This window comes from Pipistrellus kuhlii, unplaced genomic scaffold, assembly GCF_014108245.1.
Source record: "Pipistrellus kuhlii isolate mPipKuh1 unplaced genomic scaffold, mPipKuh1.p scaffold_m20_p_1, whole genome shotgun sequence".
Taxonomy (NCBI): Eukaryota; Metazoa; Chordata; class Mammalia; order Chiroptera; family Vespertilionidae; genus Pipistrellus; species Pipistrellus kuhlii.
Window position 1 is genome coordinate 44,498,641 of NW_023425404.1, and position 16,180 is coordinate 44,514,820.

At 38.3% G+C, this 16,180-nt stretch overlaps 1 protein-coding gene across 4 annotated transcripts in view; it reads left to right on the forward strand.

Annotated features, from left to right (window-relative positions):
* The window catches only part of DMXL2 (Dmx like 2), a 140,772-nt gene that overhangs the window by 65,799 nt on the left and 58,793 nt on the right, over positions 1–16,180 (forward strand). For all 4 annotated transcript variants that reach the window (XM_036442045.2, XM_036442016.2, XM_036442035.2 and 1 more), the window contains 4 exons: positions 489–610; positions 4,359–4,448; positions 6,744–6,861; positions 13,794–13,913. In XM_036442045.2, the coding sequence (XP_036297938.1) occupies positions 489–610; positions 4,359–4,448; positions 6,744–6,861; positions 13,794–13,913 (450 nt within the window). The remainder of the gene's footprint in view (positions 1–488; positions 611–4,358; positions 4,449–6,743; positions 6,862–13,793; positions 13,914–16,180) is intronic.

Below are 16,180 nucleotides of genomic sequence, written 5' to 3' on the forward strand. Positions count from 1 at the left end.
CCTTCTAGTTGTAGAATTTCCAGTTAGTCAACTTTCCTGTAGTTCTGGATAATGTCCATTTTGTATTTTATTTTTATTTATTTATTTATTTTTTAAAATATATTTTATTGATTTTTCACAGAAAGGAAGAGAGAGGGATAGAGAGTTAGAAACATCAATGAGAGAGAATCATTGATCAGCTGCCTCTTGCACACCTCCTATTGGGGATGTGCCCACAACCAAGGTACATGCCCTCAACCAGAATCGAACCCGGGACCTTTCAGTCTGCAGGCCAATGCTGTATCCACTGAGCCAAACTGGTCCCGGGCCATTTTGTATTTTAGTTGTATTTTGAAATTGTTGTACAAGGCTGCAGTTAGGCTTTTACCTATGCCCGCCATCTTGGTTTCTCATCCATGATTATACCTAAAAAGAAAAGTGTGAATATTGTTTCTCATAATTTAGCTAATAATAATCTACATTATAATACCAAGTGTTTACTTTTTCAGGCACATACTGCAATTCTGCAAGTGCTTGCTTTGTTGCTTCTGATGGCAAAAATCTCAGACTCTACCAAGCTGTGGTAGATGCAAGGAAATTATTAGATGAATTGTCAGATCCAGAATCTTCAGTAAGTATTTACTATACTTTATTAATATAGCTAAGCTGATAAGAATAATTTTTTACTTCATCTAGGATCTTTATTTGTTGGTGGTTAGGAAGTGAGCGTATGTTCTGGGCTCTGTATGACAAGTTCATTTTTTAAAATTTGTGTTCTGAGGTACATGAAACAAAATTACAGCCTGCACATCACACATCAATACATTTTACATTTAAAGAAATACATTTTTCTTTTTCTAAAATATGACAATTTATTTTTGACATTTTTTACTTTTTAGTTTGGTTCTGTTAGTCTTTCTAAGGCAGTTTTACTAATGTCTGTGTTAAGGTTTTTTTCATTTTGTTAGGCTAACTTAGCAGTACAACTTTTTAGTATATTTTTGAATCCAGATTCTAATATGTTCTGACTTACAGGATCAGCCTATTTGATGAATGTTGTATCTACATATTACAATTTTTTAGAACATTTGACTTTTTTGAGCTTGATTCATTATTTTAGAAAATGCTACGGTTGGAATATATTATCAGTGGGAGTCAGCATATGAACTAGAAATTATGACTATTAGTTAATATTCAGATTTGAATAGTGGATTGTCTATTTACCTATAAAAACATGCCTCTTTTATAAAACAACTGTTCTAATAACATTTTTTCCAATATTTAAAAACAAAGATTTTTTGAGTGTCTACTTTGTGACTCTAAATGTGTAGGGGATAAAGTATAAGCTTCATTGTCTGCTTTTAAGAGCTTTTAATTTAGTTGAGGATAGAAATTATTAATAAAAGGTTAAATAACAATTTAAGGCAGAAAAAGTATCTGAGGATTGTTTGTAACTAATTGTTTAACAGATGGCACCACAGTATTTTATAATTCAGAAGATAAATATATCAGTTTAGGGTAGGCATAGAAGTCTTTATTAAGGACAGTATTTGGATTTATTTGTGATGGCTGGATAATGTTTTGAAAGACAAATTCTTTGTTTTTGCCTGAGTGAGAGAATGGCCTGATAGTAAGTGTGGATATAGGGAAGTACGTGTATAAATAAGTTTTGTTCCAGAAACAGTGAGAAAATAACTTGGACTGGATGGAGCCAAAGGTTTAGCATCTTAAAATTATTGAGTCAGAAGATACTTTAAAGGCCACTTAGTTTAACCAGCAATCTGATGCTTTATACCCCTCTACCACACTCTGACAATTTGTCATCTGGCTTCCACAAAGGGAAAACTTAACTCTAAAGGCAGCTCATTCTGTTTTTTAATTACCCTCACTGTTCTATCAGAATTACATTTGTATTTCTTAAATTCTATTCATTAGTCCTAGCTCCATTTAGAATAAGTCTAGTATTCCTTTCTTATATTTCACCACAGATATTTGATCACAACTATCTTGTAACCTTGAATTTCTATTTTATATCTGACCCTGGTCAGGTTTCTTATATAGCAGTCTTATGGCCTCTTTCTTTAGATACTATTATGTTTTGGTAATCATACCACATTCTTTGTATATGTAATTGATTCATATTGAGCTGACTCTTAGTTAAATATCCCAAAGTTATTTTGTTTTTTGGCCAGTAAGCCATTCTATATTTGTGCATTTGAATTGGGCCCAAGTGGAAGCCTGTTTTTTCCTGTTACATTTCATTTTGTAAGGCTCAACTTAGCAACACAACTTTTTAGTATATTTTTGAATCCAGATTCTAATGTTATTATTGTCTGACTTACAGGATCAGCCTATTTGATGAATGTTGTACCTACATCTTCATCTAAGTCATTTATTACAGTACAATTTTAAATGGGATAGGTATAAAGAAAGAGTTTAGTAGTGTACATTTGAATTCCTTATTCATTTTTATTGTCTGGAATATTTCTCCAGCTGTCCCAAAGATTTCCATGAGGCAGCTTGTTATGTACTTTGCTGAAATGAAATATACCATGTCTGCCAAATATTCTTAAGTGAAAAAAGGAAGTGAAATATATATGCTATGACTGTTTTAATAGATAATAGATTGACGATATATAACCTGTTCTTTCCTGATGACAATATAGTACTATGTAGACATCAAGCACTTTCTGTTTTCCTTTTTTGAAAATGGTAACATTTGCCTGTTTTTAGTCTTTTGGATATGACATTCCCCATGATTTCTCAGGAAACATCCTGTTGTTCATTGATCTCATTTGTAAAATTTCCCTAACCTGGGCATTATTTTTCCACAAAATATAAATTCATTTAGAGCAATTAGACACATTCTTGGAATTTCTTTATCTTGGCGTCCTACTTCCACATTACCAATGCACTTCTTTTCTTAAACCTTCCGTTAAAAAAATTTAGAAGTAATACTTACTCGTTGTAGAAAAATTTTGGTTCTTTCTACTTTTGCAAGCTAAATTATTGAAATAATAAATTAGAGACAAAGTAGGAATCACAGTTCTTTATTCTCTGGACTTTATTAACATTAAACCACCAGCCTCTGTTAATGATCTCATTTTTTCCTTTTTCTCTATACTCTGAAAATATTAATTTATTCATTGCCATAGTTATTTTTTAAATAAACTTTTAATTTTATAATAGTTTTAGATTTATAGGAAAGTAGCAAATATAGTAGAGTTACCAGAATACCCCACAGCCAGCTTCTCTTACATTACCAGTATACATTGGTCACAACTAATAAACTATTGTTGGTATGATAAAATTAATTAAACTCCAGACTTTAGTAAGACTTAACTGATATTTCCACTAATGTATTCCAAGATCTAATCCAGAAAAAAACATTATGTTGAATTATAATGTTTCTTTAGTCTTCTCTGATGTTTCTTCATCAGTTTTTGTTTTCTAATTATTTTTATTGATTTCAGAGAGGAGGGGAGAGGTAGAGACAGACAGAAACATCAAGATTGTGGGGACAGGGTGTAATAGGGAGAGGGGTTTACTTCTCCCTCCCCCTTTAGTTTGCAGACTTCGCTGTGGAGGAAATGACATTTTACTAATCATCAGTAGGGCATATACTGTAGCATTGAGGCAGCCCCCACCACATAGGGGATTCCCCCAGCTGGTGCTGAATTTCAGTTGACATTCTACTGTGCTGTTAAACCAGCTGCTCTCAGGTGGAGAGCCACTTGGTTAAGCCCCAGCAAGTTTTGTGGAATTAGACTTGGTACCATATTTCTTCCAGATGGGCTGGAATTAGGGTCAGTGAGGCAGGGAGTGCCAAAAAACAATAATCAAGATAATCACTATTTAATGCAATATTTTAAACAATCAAAATTAAAGCGAAAGCTCCATGATGAACTAAATGTTAAACATTTTAAATAAAGACAGGATCTAACAGTACCATGGTGAACCATATCAGACCCTGAAGCAAAAAGATTATTTACTCTATAATCATCAGTAAATTATTTTAAGTTTAAGTACTTATACTAAAACCAGAATTAATTATAATTTTTATTTTTCTGGCACTAATATAAGCCAACTTTTCAGGAATATTATCAAAATGTCTGTATGGAGCTTTAAGGTTGCAACATGAAGAAGACATGTTAAAAGATGCCTTAAAGTTATTTAGTATTTATGTAAACACTTGATTTTTTTAACTGCTTATTTAGTTTAAAAAAATGAGAATAAAACTGAGTATAACAAGTTGAAATATTTCTTTGAATGTTTGAATTGTCATTGTCAGTTAAGTTAGAGGGACCTTTAATGTCTGAAATGCTATGTCATATTGAGATAGATTCATAAATTACTGATTTTGTGCTTTTTATTTACAGAAACTTATTGGAGAAGTGTTTAATATTGTGAGCCAACAATCTACTGCTCGACCTGGCTGCATTATTGAACTCGATGCAATAACCAATCAAGTAAAAACATGCTTGTGAATTGGTGATATTAATATACTTTATCCCAGTGTTTCATATGCCATATAATATATTTCATTCTCCAAAATCATTCTCTTATTTAACACTAAATACAGCCAACTTCTCTTGATTCTTATAGTGGAAAACCTAATGATTTAGGAATTATTGTCCTCCACTTGAATTGTATCTATAGCTGTATTTTCTTGTTTAAAAAGATCATTTGATGTAATTGAGGAAGCAATGAGGGAAAAATATAGTACAGCTGCATAGATACTTGGTTTGCGGTTTCTCTTACATTATTACTCATTTCAACTCAGTAGAGGGTGACTTCATCTTCAGAGTGTTTGCCTTCTTAGGCTAAACATTAGGCATTTCTATGAGGTCCATTAAAATGCAGACAAAAATAGAATAAAAATATAAAATTTTCTAATCGTAGGTCTTTTATGCAGCCAGCGTTCTTCCCCAGCTACTAGTGAGGAAATGAGAACCTTCTCCTTTAGGGAGTTTGTAAATTAATTCTAGCTCTCAGGATATTTGTTTCTTTAGAATTATACTTATGGGCTAAGAGATAGAACTAATATATTCATTCTAAATTTTAAAAAAAGATTAGTTTGGTGAAGAAGCTACCAATATTTTCAAACAAGGAAGAGCCCACCATACTTAGAAACAGCTACAGAGTTACGTCATTATTTCCTCATGGTGCCTTTCATGATTGTTTTTTGAAAACATAATAATTTTCACCAATTATAGAGAAATTACCACATCAGTTCTTGGCAAGAGAACTCTGGATGCCAGACTCGAATCACTAATACCTCGTAAAAAATTAACTTTTCTATTGATGCTTTTCTTACACATTCACTCTGTGATTTCCTCCTTCTGTTACATAGGGATATGGTAGAAGAGTGGATTGGCTTCATTCCCATAAATATCTTAGCTTTTAATGGCGTGGGTATGAAATTCACCCCTGCCCCCACCTTAGCCCATTGTTTACTCTTTACTGTAGGATATTAATATAGTATATTACGTATTGTGAATTGCTAATATTCACTAGCATTCTGTTTTTTACTTCATATTTGCTCACAATTTTCCCCCTCCTAGTTGTGCCTATCTTTTATTGATTTTTTTTAAGAGCGAGAGGAAAGGAGAAGGAGGGAGAGGGAGGGAGAGAAACATTGATGTGAGAATAAGACATTGATTGTCTGCTTCCTGCATGCCGCCCACTGGGGACTGAGCCTGAAACCCGGGCATGTGCCCTGACCGGCTGGCAACCTTTTGGTGCATGGGAGATGCCCTCTCAACTGAGCCACAATGGCCATTGCGTGGCTGTAATTAGTATAAGGATTGATAAACAGTAAACACTGAAAAATGGCAGGCTTTTTATAAATGATAAAGTTTCAAACTTTTTCTAGGTTTGTGCCCAGTGTGTTGTATGATTTCTGTATCTGTGAAGATAGCACCCTCACCTTTTATTTCACTTATTCTTTCTCTCTGGTGAGGGATCTTCTATACTATGACTGTGAAAAAATTTTTTTTTTTTTCATATTTATACCTTGAAATCTGTGGGGTAACTATCTAAATTTTTCCTGTCGCACTTCCATACTAGGCTTTTGTTTGGTTTTAGTCTTTCCTTGAATTTCTGTTCATTTTTATGATTCTATGTTGCCATTTGTGATTGTCTTTACTCTTCTCTGGTCCAAAAACATGATTATGTAGCATAGCAGCTGACAGTGATGCTTCAGCTGTCCTCCTAGAAATCCTCGTTACGTATTAAGTACATTGCTCCAGAGGTGTGTTCTCCTCATTGGCTGTTTCAGGATTCCTCTTAATTCCCACCAGACAGATTTATTGGGAGTACCCTGTATTTGGAGAACCTTTCTGGCTTTTGTTTTCTTGAAGTGGAATTAGGAAAAGCAAAGGAGTCCTGTGCTAATGTGCATTATATAATGAGCTTTGTCTTTTCCAGCCAGGCATGAGGCCTGATACTTTTGAGCTCAGAGTGGTATAGATCACTTAACTATGTTTTGCTTTTTTAATTCTTTTTTGAGAAGCAAATTTGTTGATTTGTTTTCATTAGAGCTCCTCATTTCTGCTATTGACTATAGCATCTTTGAAAGTATTTTTCTCTGCCCAGATAGTTTTAATGACTTTTTTTCCTGTAGCTTTTTCTCTCTCCAGTTAATTAATAAATAAAGAAATCATGGGAGAGATTTATTTCTTCTACCTTAGTGTTCTTGGGGCAGTGGTGTGTTGGAGATAAAGAATTTCAAAAATTAAAAACTTTTTTTTTCATATTTGTAGTGTGGTGCAAATACACAATTGCTTCATGTGTTTCAAGAAGATTTCATTATAGGATATAAACCACATAAGGAAGATTTGGAGAAAAAGGAAACAGAAGTATTTTTTCAGCCATCACAAGGTAATTTTTAAATGCCATGAATTTACTTACTTTAACCTTAAAAAAAGAAGCCTCCAAAAAGGTTTTCAAGTATAGATCTTTATAACATACCAAGTAATCACTCATAATTTTAAGCAAATATACCAGTTCAATCAGAATTGCTTGTTTATAAATTTAGAAGATATGTGGCTGAAATTACATTTTGAAAGACAGTTTCATTGGCAACATAGACTTCTGTCAAGAAATGTTATTTATAAAATACTACTCAGCCATAAGAAAGAAGAAAATTTTACCGTTTGTAGCAGCATGGATGGGCCTGGAGAGTATTATGCTAAATGAAATAAATCAGTCAGAGAAAGACAAGTACAATATGATTTCACTCATATGTGGACTCTAATGAACAAAATAAACTAACAAACAATATAGAAACAGACTCATAGATAGAGAACAGACTGACAGCTGTCAGAGGGGTGGAGGGACGTTGCAGGACTGAGTGTAAAAGATGAAGGGATTAACAACACAGATACAAACTCAAGGGCACATACAGCAGTGGCGATTATCGATGGAAAGTGGAATGGGGAAGGGAAAGGCATGGGGGATAAATGGTGATGGAAGGAGACGTGTGGCAGTGAATACACAATACAACATACAGATGATGTATTGTAGAATTGAACACCTAAAACCTATATAATTTTATTAACCAACGTCACCCCAGTAAGTTCAATAAAAAGTAAAAAAAAATGTTATTTATGAAATCTATTTTAATTATTTTAAAAATTAATTTTAATTGTTTACAATTAAGTTGTTCTGAATGGTAGTAAGTTCCTTGTGGCATCTTAAACCAATTAATTAGTATAAGTTCAAAACATAATATTAAATTGCTACAAACTTATTGAATATAGAATGTAAGATACTTTGAAGTATAACATTTCTATTTTCTTTTTATGAAAAGTAGTTTGTCATAAGATTATTAAGAACAAACCATATGATGTTTAGTTTGTTTACTTATTTAAATATATTTTTATTGATTTCAGAGAGCAAGGGAGAGGGAGAGAGAGAAACATCAGTGACGGAGAGAACCATCGATCAGTTGTCCTCTGCATGTCCCCTATCGGGGACCCAGCCTGCAACCTGGTCATGTGCCCTTGACCAGAATTGAACCTGGGACTCTTTAATCTGCAAGCTGATGCTCTATCTACTGAGCCAAACTGGCTAGGAAAAATTATTTATCTTTTAATATATATTTTTATTGGTTTTAGAGAGGGAAAGAGAGAAAGAGAGAAAAATCATTGGTTGGCCGTCTCCTGTACGTCCCACACTGGGGATCAAACCTGCAACCCAGGCATGAGCCCTGACTGGGAATTGCACCATGGCCTCCTGGTTCATAAGTCGATGTTTAACCCCTGAGCCATGCCGGCCTGCCTATATAATGTTTAGTTTAAACTTGAGCTTAAAATGTTCCCTTTAGAAGATATAACTTTGTAATTATAAAACTGCCATGTTCCATTTGAACATAGAACAAATTGAATATAATGTTCTACTTGAAAGTAGGAAAGACGTATTCTAGTTTAATAATTAATTTTATTTGATAAATACTTTTTAGTATTTCTAGATACTTTTTCTGACTTGATTATGGATTGTAAGTCTCTAGATGGACATATTTAATTTTCTTGTAAAGCTTTTGTCACAGAATTATGTATAGACATTTAAGGAAAGTATTTATGATAAACTCATGCAGATCATTTTCTTTCATTTTGTGGAAAATCAGAATGAGTTCTTCTATGAGGTTTATCTCAATTATCTTTTCATCCTTCAGACTAGTAATTTTTTTCCTCTCATGTATCTTTCTTCATATACCAAAACTTTTCTTCTTTATAACTTATGCCACTGTCATGTTCAGTTTTTGTTTTTTACTATCATTATAGAACTAGTGGCCCGTGCACAAAATTCATGCATGGGGGGCGGGGGAGGAGGTGTCCCTCAGCCCAGCCTGCACCCTCTCCAATCTGGGACCCATTGGGGGATGTTTGACTGCCGGTTTAGGCCCAGTCTCACTGCAGTTGGACATCCTTCTTGAAATCTGGGACCACTGGCTCCTAACTGCTCACCTGCCTGCCTGCCTGATTGCCCTAACCACTCTGTCTGCCAGTCTGCTTGCCCCCAATTGCCCCTCCACCAACCTTCTCACCCCCAATTATTCCCCTTCATCAGCCTGCTCAGCCCAAACTGCCCCCTTGCCAACCTGCTCGCCTCCAACTACCCCCCCCCAGCATGCTTGCCCCAAAATTGCCCCTCCTGCCAGCCTGATCATGCCCAACTGCTCCCCACTGCTGACCTGCTTGTCCCCAGCTTGCCCCCTGCTGGCCTGCTTGCCCCCAACTGACACTCCCCTGCTGGCCTGCTCACCCCCAATTGCCTTCTCTACCAACCTGATTGCCCCCAACTGCCCCTCCCCCCCCGTTGGCCTGCTCACCTGCCCTCCCCTCCTGTCCTGATCACCCCTAACTGCCCTTGCCTCGGCCCTGCCACTATGGCTTTGTTTGAGTGACAGCCATGGAGACGGCTGGGCGACCAAGGAAGCCAAGCCTCCTGCCCACTCTCTGGCCAGCTTGGCTTCCACCCACTCTGGCTGGCTCCATGGCTCTGGCCAGTGCCACCATCTTTGTTGAATCAATTTGCATAATCCCTTCTTATTGGCTGTGGGTACTGTCATCTTTATCACGAATTGACAGTTAATTTGCATATTATTCTTTTATTAGATAGGAAACTACTACTTTATAGATTTAAAATTTGTTTTTTCTTAGCATTTATCTTGCTATTTCTAACACATAATAATAATAGTAAACACATACTAACATAATATAACACAGTGCTTGTATAAAGTTGGTATTTTTATTTATAGTATTTTTAATTGAAAGACTTACATTTAAAAATATACTTTATTTTCACTTTTGTTATTTCTTTGTCAATACAAAATCAGGCCAAAAAATATTCCTATTTTTTTCTCTCAATTTTGCTTTAGTTTTTATGTAGAGTTTCTCCAATATTATTTCTGATTTTAGAGCTATTTTCTTAAAATTCTTGACATGAATAAAATGATGTGTAATTTTGTATAAAATTACAGTAATTTCTCTTATTTTTAAAATGCCACAAAAATAGAGTGCATAGTTGAGTTAATCTCTCTATACCCATAACTTAGATTAAAGATGTTAAGATTTTGTTACACTTACTTTACCCTATTTTCCTTTTATTCTGAAATATTTTGAAGAAAATCCAGCCATCATGTTGTTTTACTCCTCTGTACATGTTTGCTATTAGCACACTATAAAACAACAAAATTTCCTCAGAATTATCTAATAACTAATCCATATTGACTTCATTTAATAGTGCCAAATATGTTGGGGATTTTTGTTTTTAATTTTTGGATCCATATACAAACAAAGTTCACATTTTGTGTTTCATTGTTAATTAAGAGTGCTTTAATCTTGAGTGATCCCCTGTTAATGCTCTCATTATGCCACTAAGTTGTTTTAGAGAAAGTTATTTTATCGAAATTTCTCTAACTAGTAACTTTTGATGTCATTTAAACTTTTTCTTAAAAAGTGCAAATTAGCTCTATAGACTTGATTAGATACAGATTGTCAACTTCTTAGGCAATGCTGTGTATTTCATCTGAATTACATCAAAAATAGCATGTTAGAATGTCTCATTTTTAGTGATGCTAAGAGTCAGATGCTTCAGGTAGTGGCTTCAATGTAAAGATTGCCAGCAATGTTTTTATATCATGGTTTCTTCCATTGTTAATGTTGCTTTTGATTTAATTATTTCATGAAGAATTACAAATTTATTTTCTAATTCTATTGGTTCTCATTTATTACATAGAAAGCATTTTTAAAGAAAAACTTGCCCTTCTGAACTGGAGCTATTAGGCTACTTTGGAATAGAGTTATTTTAGGAAAGGTGGGGTAAATGCTTAGTTCTTTCCCATTGACCGTCTCAGAGGAAGTAGTGTGTGCCCAAATTACCACCAAGAGTTACTGAGGAATTTGGTGTTTAGTTTTCTTTTTCTTTTTGGTATCATATGAACCTATTAAGAAAAAAACAAATATCCCATTATTGAAGGATAATATCCTATATAATAAAAGGCTAATATGCCAATTGTTCCCTTGGAAGTTCGACTGCTTGCTATGATGTGCGGAATGAAGGAAGGCCCCCAGCTGACAGCTGGGGAAAGGAAGGCCCTGATTGGCCCTGATCACCGGCCAGGCCCAGGGACCCTACCAGGCACAGAATTTCATGCACCCGGGCCTCTAGTATATACAGAAAAGTACTCATTTCTCGTGGACATTTATGTTCTTAGCCTATTTCAGTCAGTTTGAAGTCATTATTCTTTTTATTGCTCACATCATCTGATATTAAGCTAGTGAGGAGCCCTTCAAGTTGGTCCTCTGAGTCCTTTTGACACAACCTCAGTCTTGGTAGTTGACTTTCTTTCCAGCACAACTAGATATTCCAGGTTTATCTTGTCACTGTCCTTTACAAGAATGGAGTCATTGCTCCAAACTGTTTCTTTTAATGGGGAATGGGCCTTAGAGACCACTGTCTGGGTCCGGCACTGCCCATTCCCCCTGAGTTGTCATGGATTTTTATTTTTTTAAGGAAAGTGTTTGTTGTCCTGTGTATAGATCTCATTTCTTTTTTCTTTTCTTTTTTTAGATCTCATTTCTATATATGAAGAACACAATTTATATTTATGAAGAATAGGGAAAATTATACCTCTAAATAATGTCTTTTCGTAAAAAATACATAAAATTTCTAAAAAGTCTCTTCTGTATCACTACCAGGACCCCCTCTCTCCATGCCTTTTAAAAAATACTTTTTTTCATATAGGAAATATATGATAAATGCTTTTTTTTTAAAGTTAAAGGTAAATTCTTTATATATATATATATATATATATATATATATATATATAATTTATTTTTTAATATATTTTATTGATTTTTACAGAGAGGAAGGGAGAGAGATAGAGAGTTAGAAACGTCGATGAGAGAGAAACATCGACCAGCTGCCTCCTGCACACCCCGTACCGGGGATGTGCCCGCAACCAACGTACATGCTCCTGACCGGAATCGAACCTGGGACCTTTCAGTCCGCAGACCAACGCTCTACCACTGAGCCAAACCGGTTTCGGCAAAATATATATATATATATAATTTAAATTTAAATTTAAATTCTCTATTGTTTAAAGTATTACACATGTCTCACCCTCCATTGACCTCTCTCTAGCTGTCTCCACCCCCCCACCCCCCGCCCAAGAACATGCTCTCCCCCCTACTGTCTGTGTCCATTGGTTATGCTCATATGCATGCATACAAGTTGTTTGGTGATCTCTTACTCCACCCTCCACCCCTGCCTTCCCTCTAAGGTTGGACGGTATGTTCGATGCTTCTTTGTCTCTGGATCTATTTTTGTTCATCAGTTTATGTTGTTCATTATATTCCACAAATGAATGAGATCATGTGATATTTATCTTTCTCTTACTGGCTTATTTCACTTAGCATAATGCTCTCCAGGTCCATCTATACTATTGCAAATGGTAAGAGTTCCTTCTTTTCTCACAGCAGCAGTTTTCCATTGTGTAGATGTATCACAGTTTTTTAATCTACTCATCCCTGATGGGCACTTAGGCTGTTCCCAAATCTTAGCTATTGTAAATTGTGCTGCTATGAACATAGGGGTGCATATATCCTTTCTGATTAGTGTTTCTGATTTCTTGGAATATATTCCTAAAAGTAGGATTACTGGGTCAAATGAGAGTTCCATTTTTAGTTTTTTGAGGAACCGCCATACTGTTTTCCACAGTGGCTACATCAGTTTGCATTCCCACCAGCAGTGCATGGGAGTTCCTCTTGCTCTGTGTCCTCACCAGCATTTGTTTGTGCTGAATGATAGCCATTCTAACAGGTGTGAGATGGTACCTCATTGTTGTTTTGATTTGCATCTCTTGGCTGATTAGTGACTTTGAGCATGTTTTCGCATGTCTCTTGGCTTTCTGTATGCCCTCTTTAGGAAAGTGTCTATTTAGATCCTTTGCTCATTTTTTGATTGGACTTTTTATCTTCCTTTTGTTAAGTTGTATGAGTTCCCATAAATTTTGGATATTAAACCCTTATTGGATAAAACATTGGCAAAAATGTTCTCCCATGCACTTGCCTCTCTTGTTTTGTTGATGGTTTCTTTTGCTGTGCCAAGCTTTTTATTTTGATTTAGCCCCACTTGTTTATCTTCTCCTTAGTTCCCATTGTCCTAGGAGTTGTATTGTTAAAGATATTGCTATGACATATATCTTACATTTTGCTGCCTATGGATTCTTCTAAGATTTTTAAGGTTTCCTGTCATAATGTTTAAGTCCTTTATTCATTTTGAGTTTATTTTTGTGTATGGTATAAGTTGGTGGCCTAGTTCATTTTTTGTGTGAATGTATCTGCCCAATTTTCCCAATAAAAGATAAATGCTTATTTTATTTATTTTTCCTTTTAATTGCCCATTTTTCAAATAAGGAGTTAGTGCCGCAGATAATTTGAGGGGTGTCCAGTGAGACTGGCTTTAGCTCTTGAACTCTCCTTTCCTCTCTTCCTGCCTTTCTCTTCCTTTCTCTCCTCTTTCCATTTCTTCTTATTCTTTTCCTGTGTACCCTCTCTTTCTCTTTAGGTATTTTTATGAATTAGTGTTTTTAAAAAGTATATAGTCAATTTTTTAAAAATAAATGACATATTCTCATTAGTCTTTGTTAGCTATCTAACTTTTGGTATAAAAATTATACCCCTAAATAATCTTCCTTCTCCCTCCAAACTTCTATGTATATAAGAGATGTTTTTAAAAAGTGTCTTTTTTTTTTTTAACCCTGTAGAGACATATTAACTTAAATATCCTTTTTCTTTGAACAATAGGGTACCGCCCACCACCCTTTTCAGAAAAGTTCTTTCTAGTGGTCATTGAAAAGGACAGCAATAATTACTCTATTCTCCATATGTGGCACCTTCATCTTAAATCTGTACAGCCTTGTTTAGGTAAGTAGTTATATTATAATTTTTATGTAGAGATGAAATGAAATTTTATTTTTTTGAATATGCTATAGATTACTTAATTCTTTAAAATGGAAATAAAATGAACTGTAAATTGAGTTGGTGAATCGAAGTATATATGTGTCAGACTTTTCATTTCATCATAAATCATTAATGAGAGGAGGATCCAAGATGGCTGCTCGGGTAGACACCTAACCGCAGCAGCACACAACAATTTCAATGGAATACAACTAAAACGTAGAGTGGACATCGCCCAGAGCTACAGGTAGTCAACTGACTGAAAATTCTACAACAAGAAGGAAAGAGAAAACCAGAAGGAAAATCAGAGGAGCTGAAAAAAAGCCTAAGGTACGGAGACATGCTGCACGCTCACACGCACGTGTGCGCAGAGAGGTCGCAGCCGGAGAGGAGGAGAGGGCTGGGTGCTGCCTGGCATTCCCTAGCAGGAAGGAAATAAAACCCCCAGCCTAGGCTGAACCCCCAAACCGGCAGCGCTGAGCCCCAGTTATGGGCCAGACCCTGGGGACCCAGGCTCCGGCAGGGGGAGATGGGGCTTTGAGGCAGAATCCCAAGCTAGCAGCGAAAAGCAGGGTCCCCGGAGTCGCGCGCACATTGCGCGCAGCGGACTGAATGTTGACTCTGATGCTGGATTACCCTAGCGTGAAGAAACAAAGCCTCCGGCGGCGCTGAGCCTCAGTCCGGACTGCTCTGAACCCCAGTCCTGGACCAGACCCTGGGGACCCAGGCTCGGGCAGGGGGAGACGGGGCTGTGAGGTGGAATCCCAGGGGAGTGGTGAAAAGCGGAGCCCCCAGAGTCGTGCGCACTGCGCGCAGAGGACAATCTGTTGACTCTGATCCTAGATTCCCCTATCGGGAAGGAAAAAAAAAAAAAAAAGCTCCAGACTGTTGGAATGCGACAGGGAGCAGGAGCCCCTGCCGGACACCAGCCAGCCGGGCGCCGGCAGGGAGCCGGGCGACGGGGCCCCCAGAGGGGGGGTCCCCCTGAGCCATCGACCTCTGAGCGCAGGCAACAGAGCCAAGGCCAGGGGCTGCTTCCTGGGCGGCGCCGACCCCAGCAACAGGCTGGAGCAGCGCGGGAGCCCGCGGAGAACAAAGGGGTGCCACAGGCCAACCTGCTGAGCTCCCAGGACAAGGAGGAAGAAACCAAAGTTCTCAATGTGAAGAAATCAAGTGAGAGCAAAAGATAGTAAAATTACTTAAGAAAGAATACAAAGAAGATCTTGAAAAATCAAAGACTAAGTCAGAACTCAACTCACTAGCCAACATTGCAACATAAATGCGTTTAAAAAAAAAAAAGGACAGAATGTTGGAACAGCGGCGGCCAGGCCTAGAATGCCCAGGCACAAAGCAATGGCAACCGGGCCCGGAGCAGCAACGGCCAGGCCCCAGAACAGCAGCAGCCAGAACCAGAGCAACAACAGCCAGCACTGGAGCAGCCAGACCTGGGGCAGTGGCAGCCAGGCCTGAGGCGGAGGCAGCCAAGCCCAGGGTGGCAAGTCTAGGAACACCCAGACCCGGAGTGGCCGGGCCCGGAGAAGCCGGGCCCAGAGCAGCCGGGTTGGGAGCAGCCAGGTCCAGAACAGCAGTAGCCACGCCAGGAGCATCCAGGCTGGGAGCGGCCAGACTCGGAGCAGCTGGGCCCGGGGCAGCCGGGCCCAGAGCAGCCGGGCCCGGGGCAGCCAGGCCCGGAGCAGCAGCTGCCAGGCTGGGAGCGGCCAGGCCCGAAGCAGCCAGGTCGGGTGCGGCCAGGCCCGGAGCTGCGGTTGCCAGGCTGGGAGCGGCCAGGCCCGGAGCAGCCAGGTCTTGTGCGGCCAGGCCCGGAGCAGCAGCTGCCAGGCTGGGAGCAGCCAGGCCCGAAACAGCGGCTTCCAGGCTGGGAGCGGCCAGGCCCGGAGCAGCCGGGTCTTGTGCGGCCAGGCCCGGAGCAGCAGCTGCCAGGCTGGGAGCAGCCAGGCCCGGAGCAGCTGGGTCTGGTGTGGCCAGGCCCGGAGCAGCAGCTGCCAGGCTGGGAGCGGCCAGGCCCGGAGCAGCCGTGTCTGGTGTGGCCAGGCCAAAAGAGTAATATGCAAATTGACCATCACTCCAACACACAAGATGGCTGCCCCCATATAGACACAAAATGACCACCACAAGGTGGCCAGCAGGGGAGGGCAGTTGGGAGGGACCAGGACAGCAAGGGAGGGCAGTTAGGGGTGACCAGGCTGGCAGAGGAGGGAAGTTGGGGGCACTGG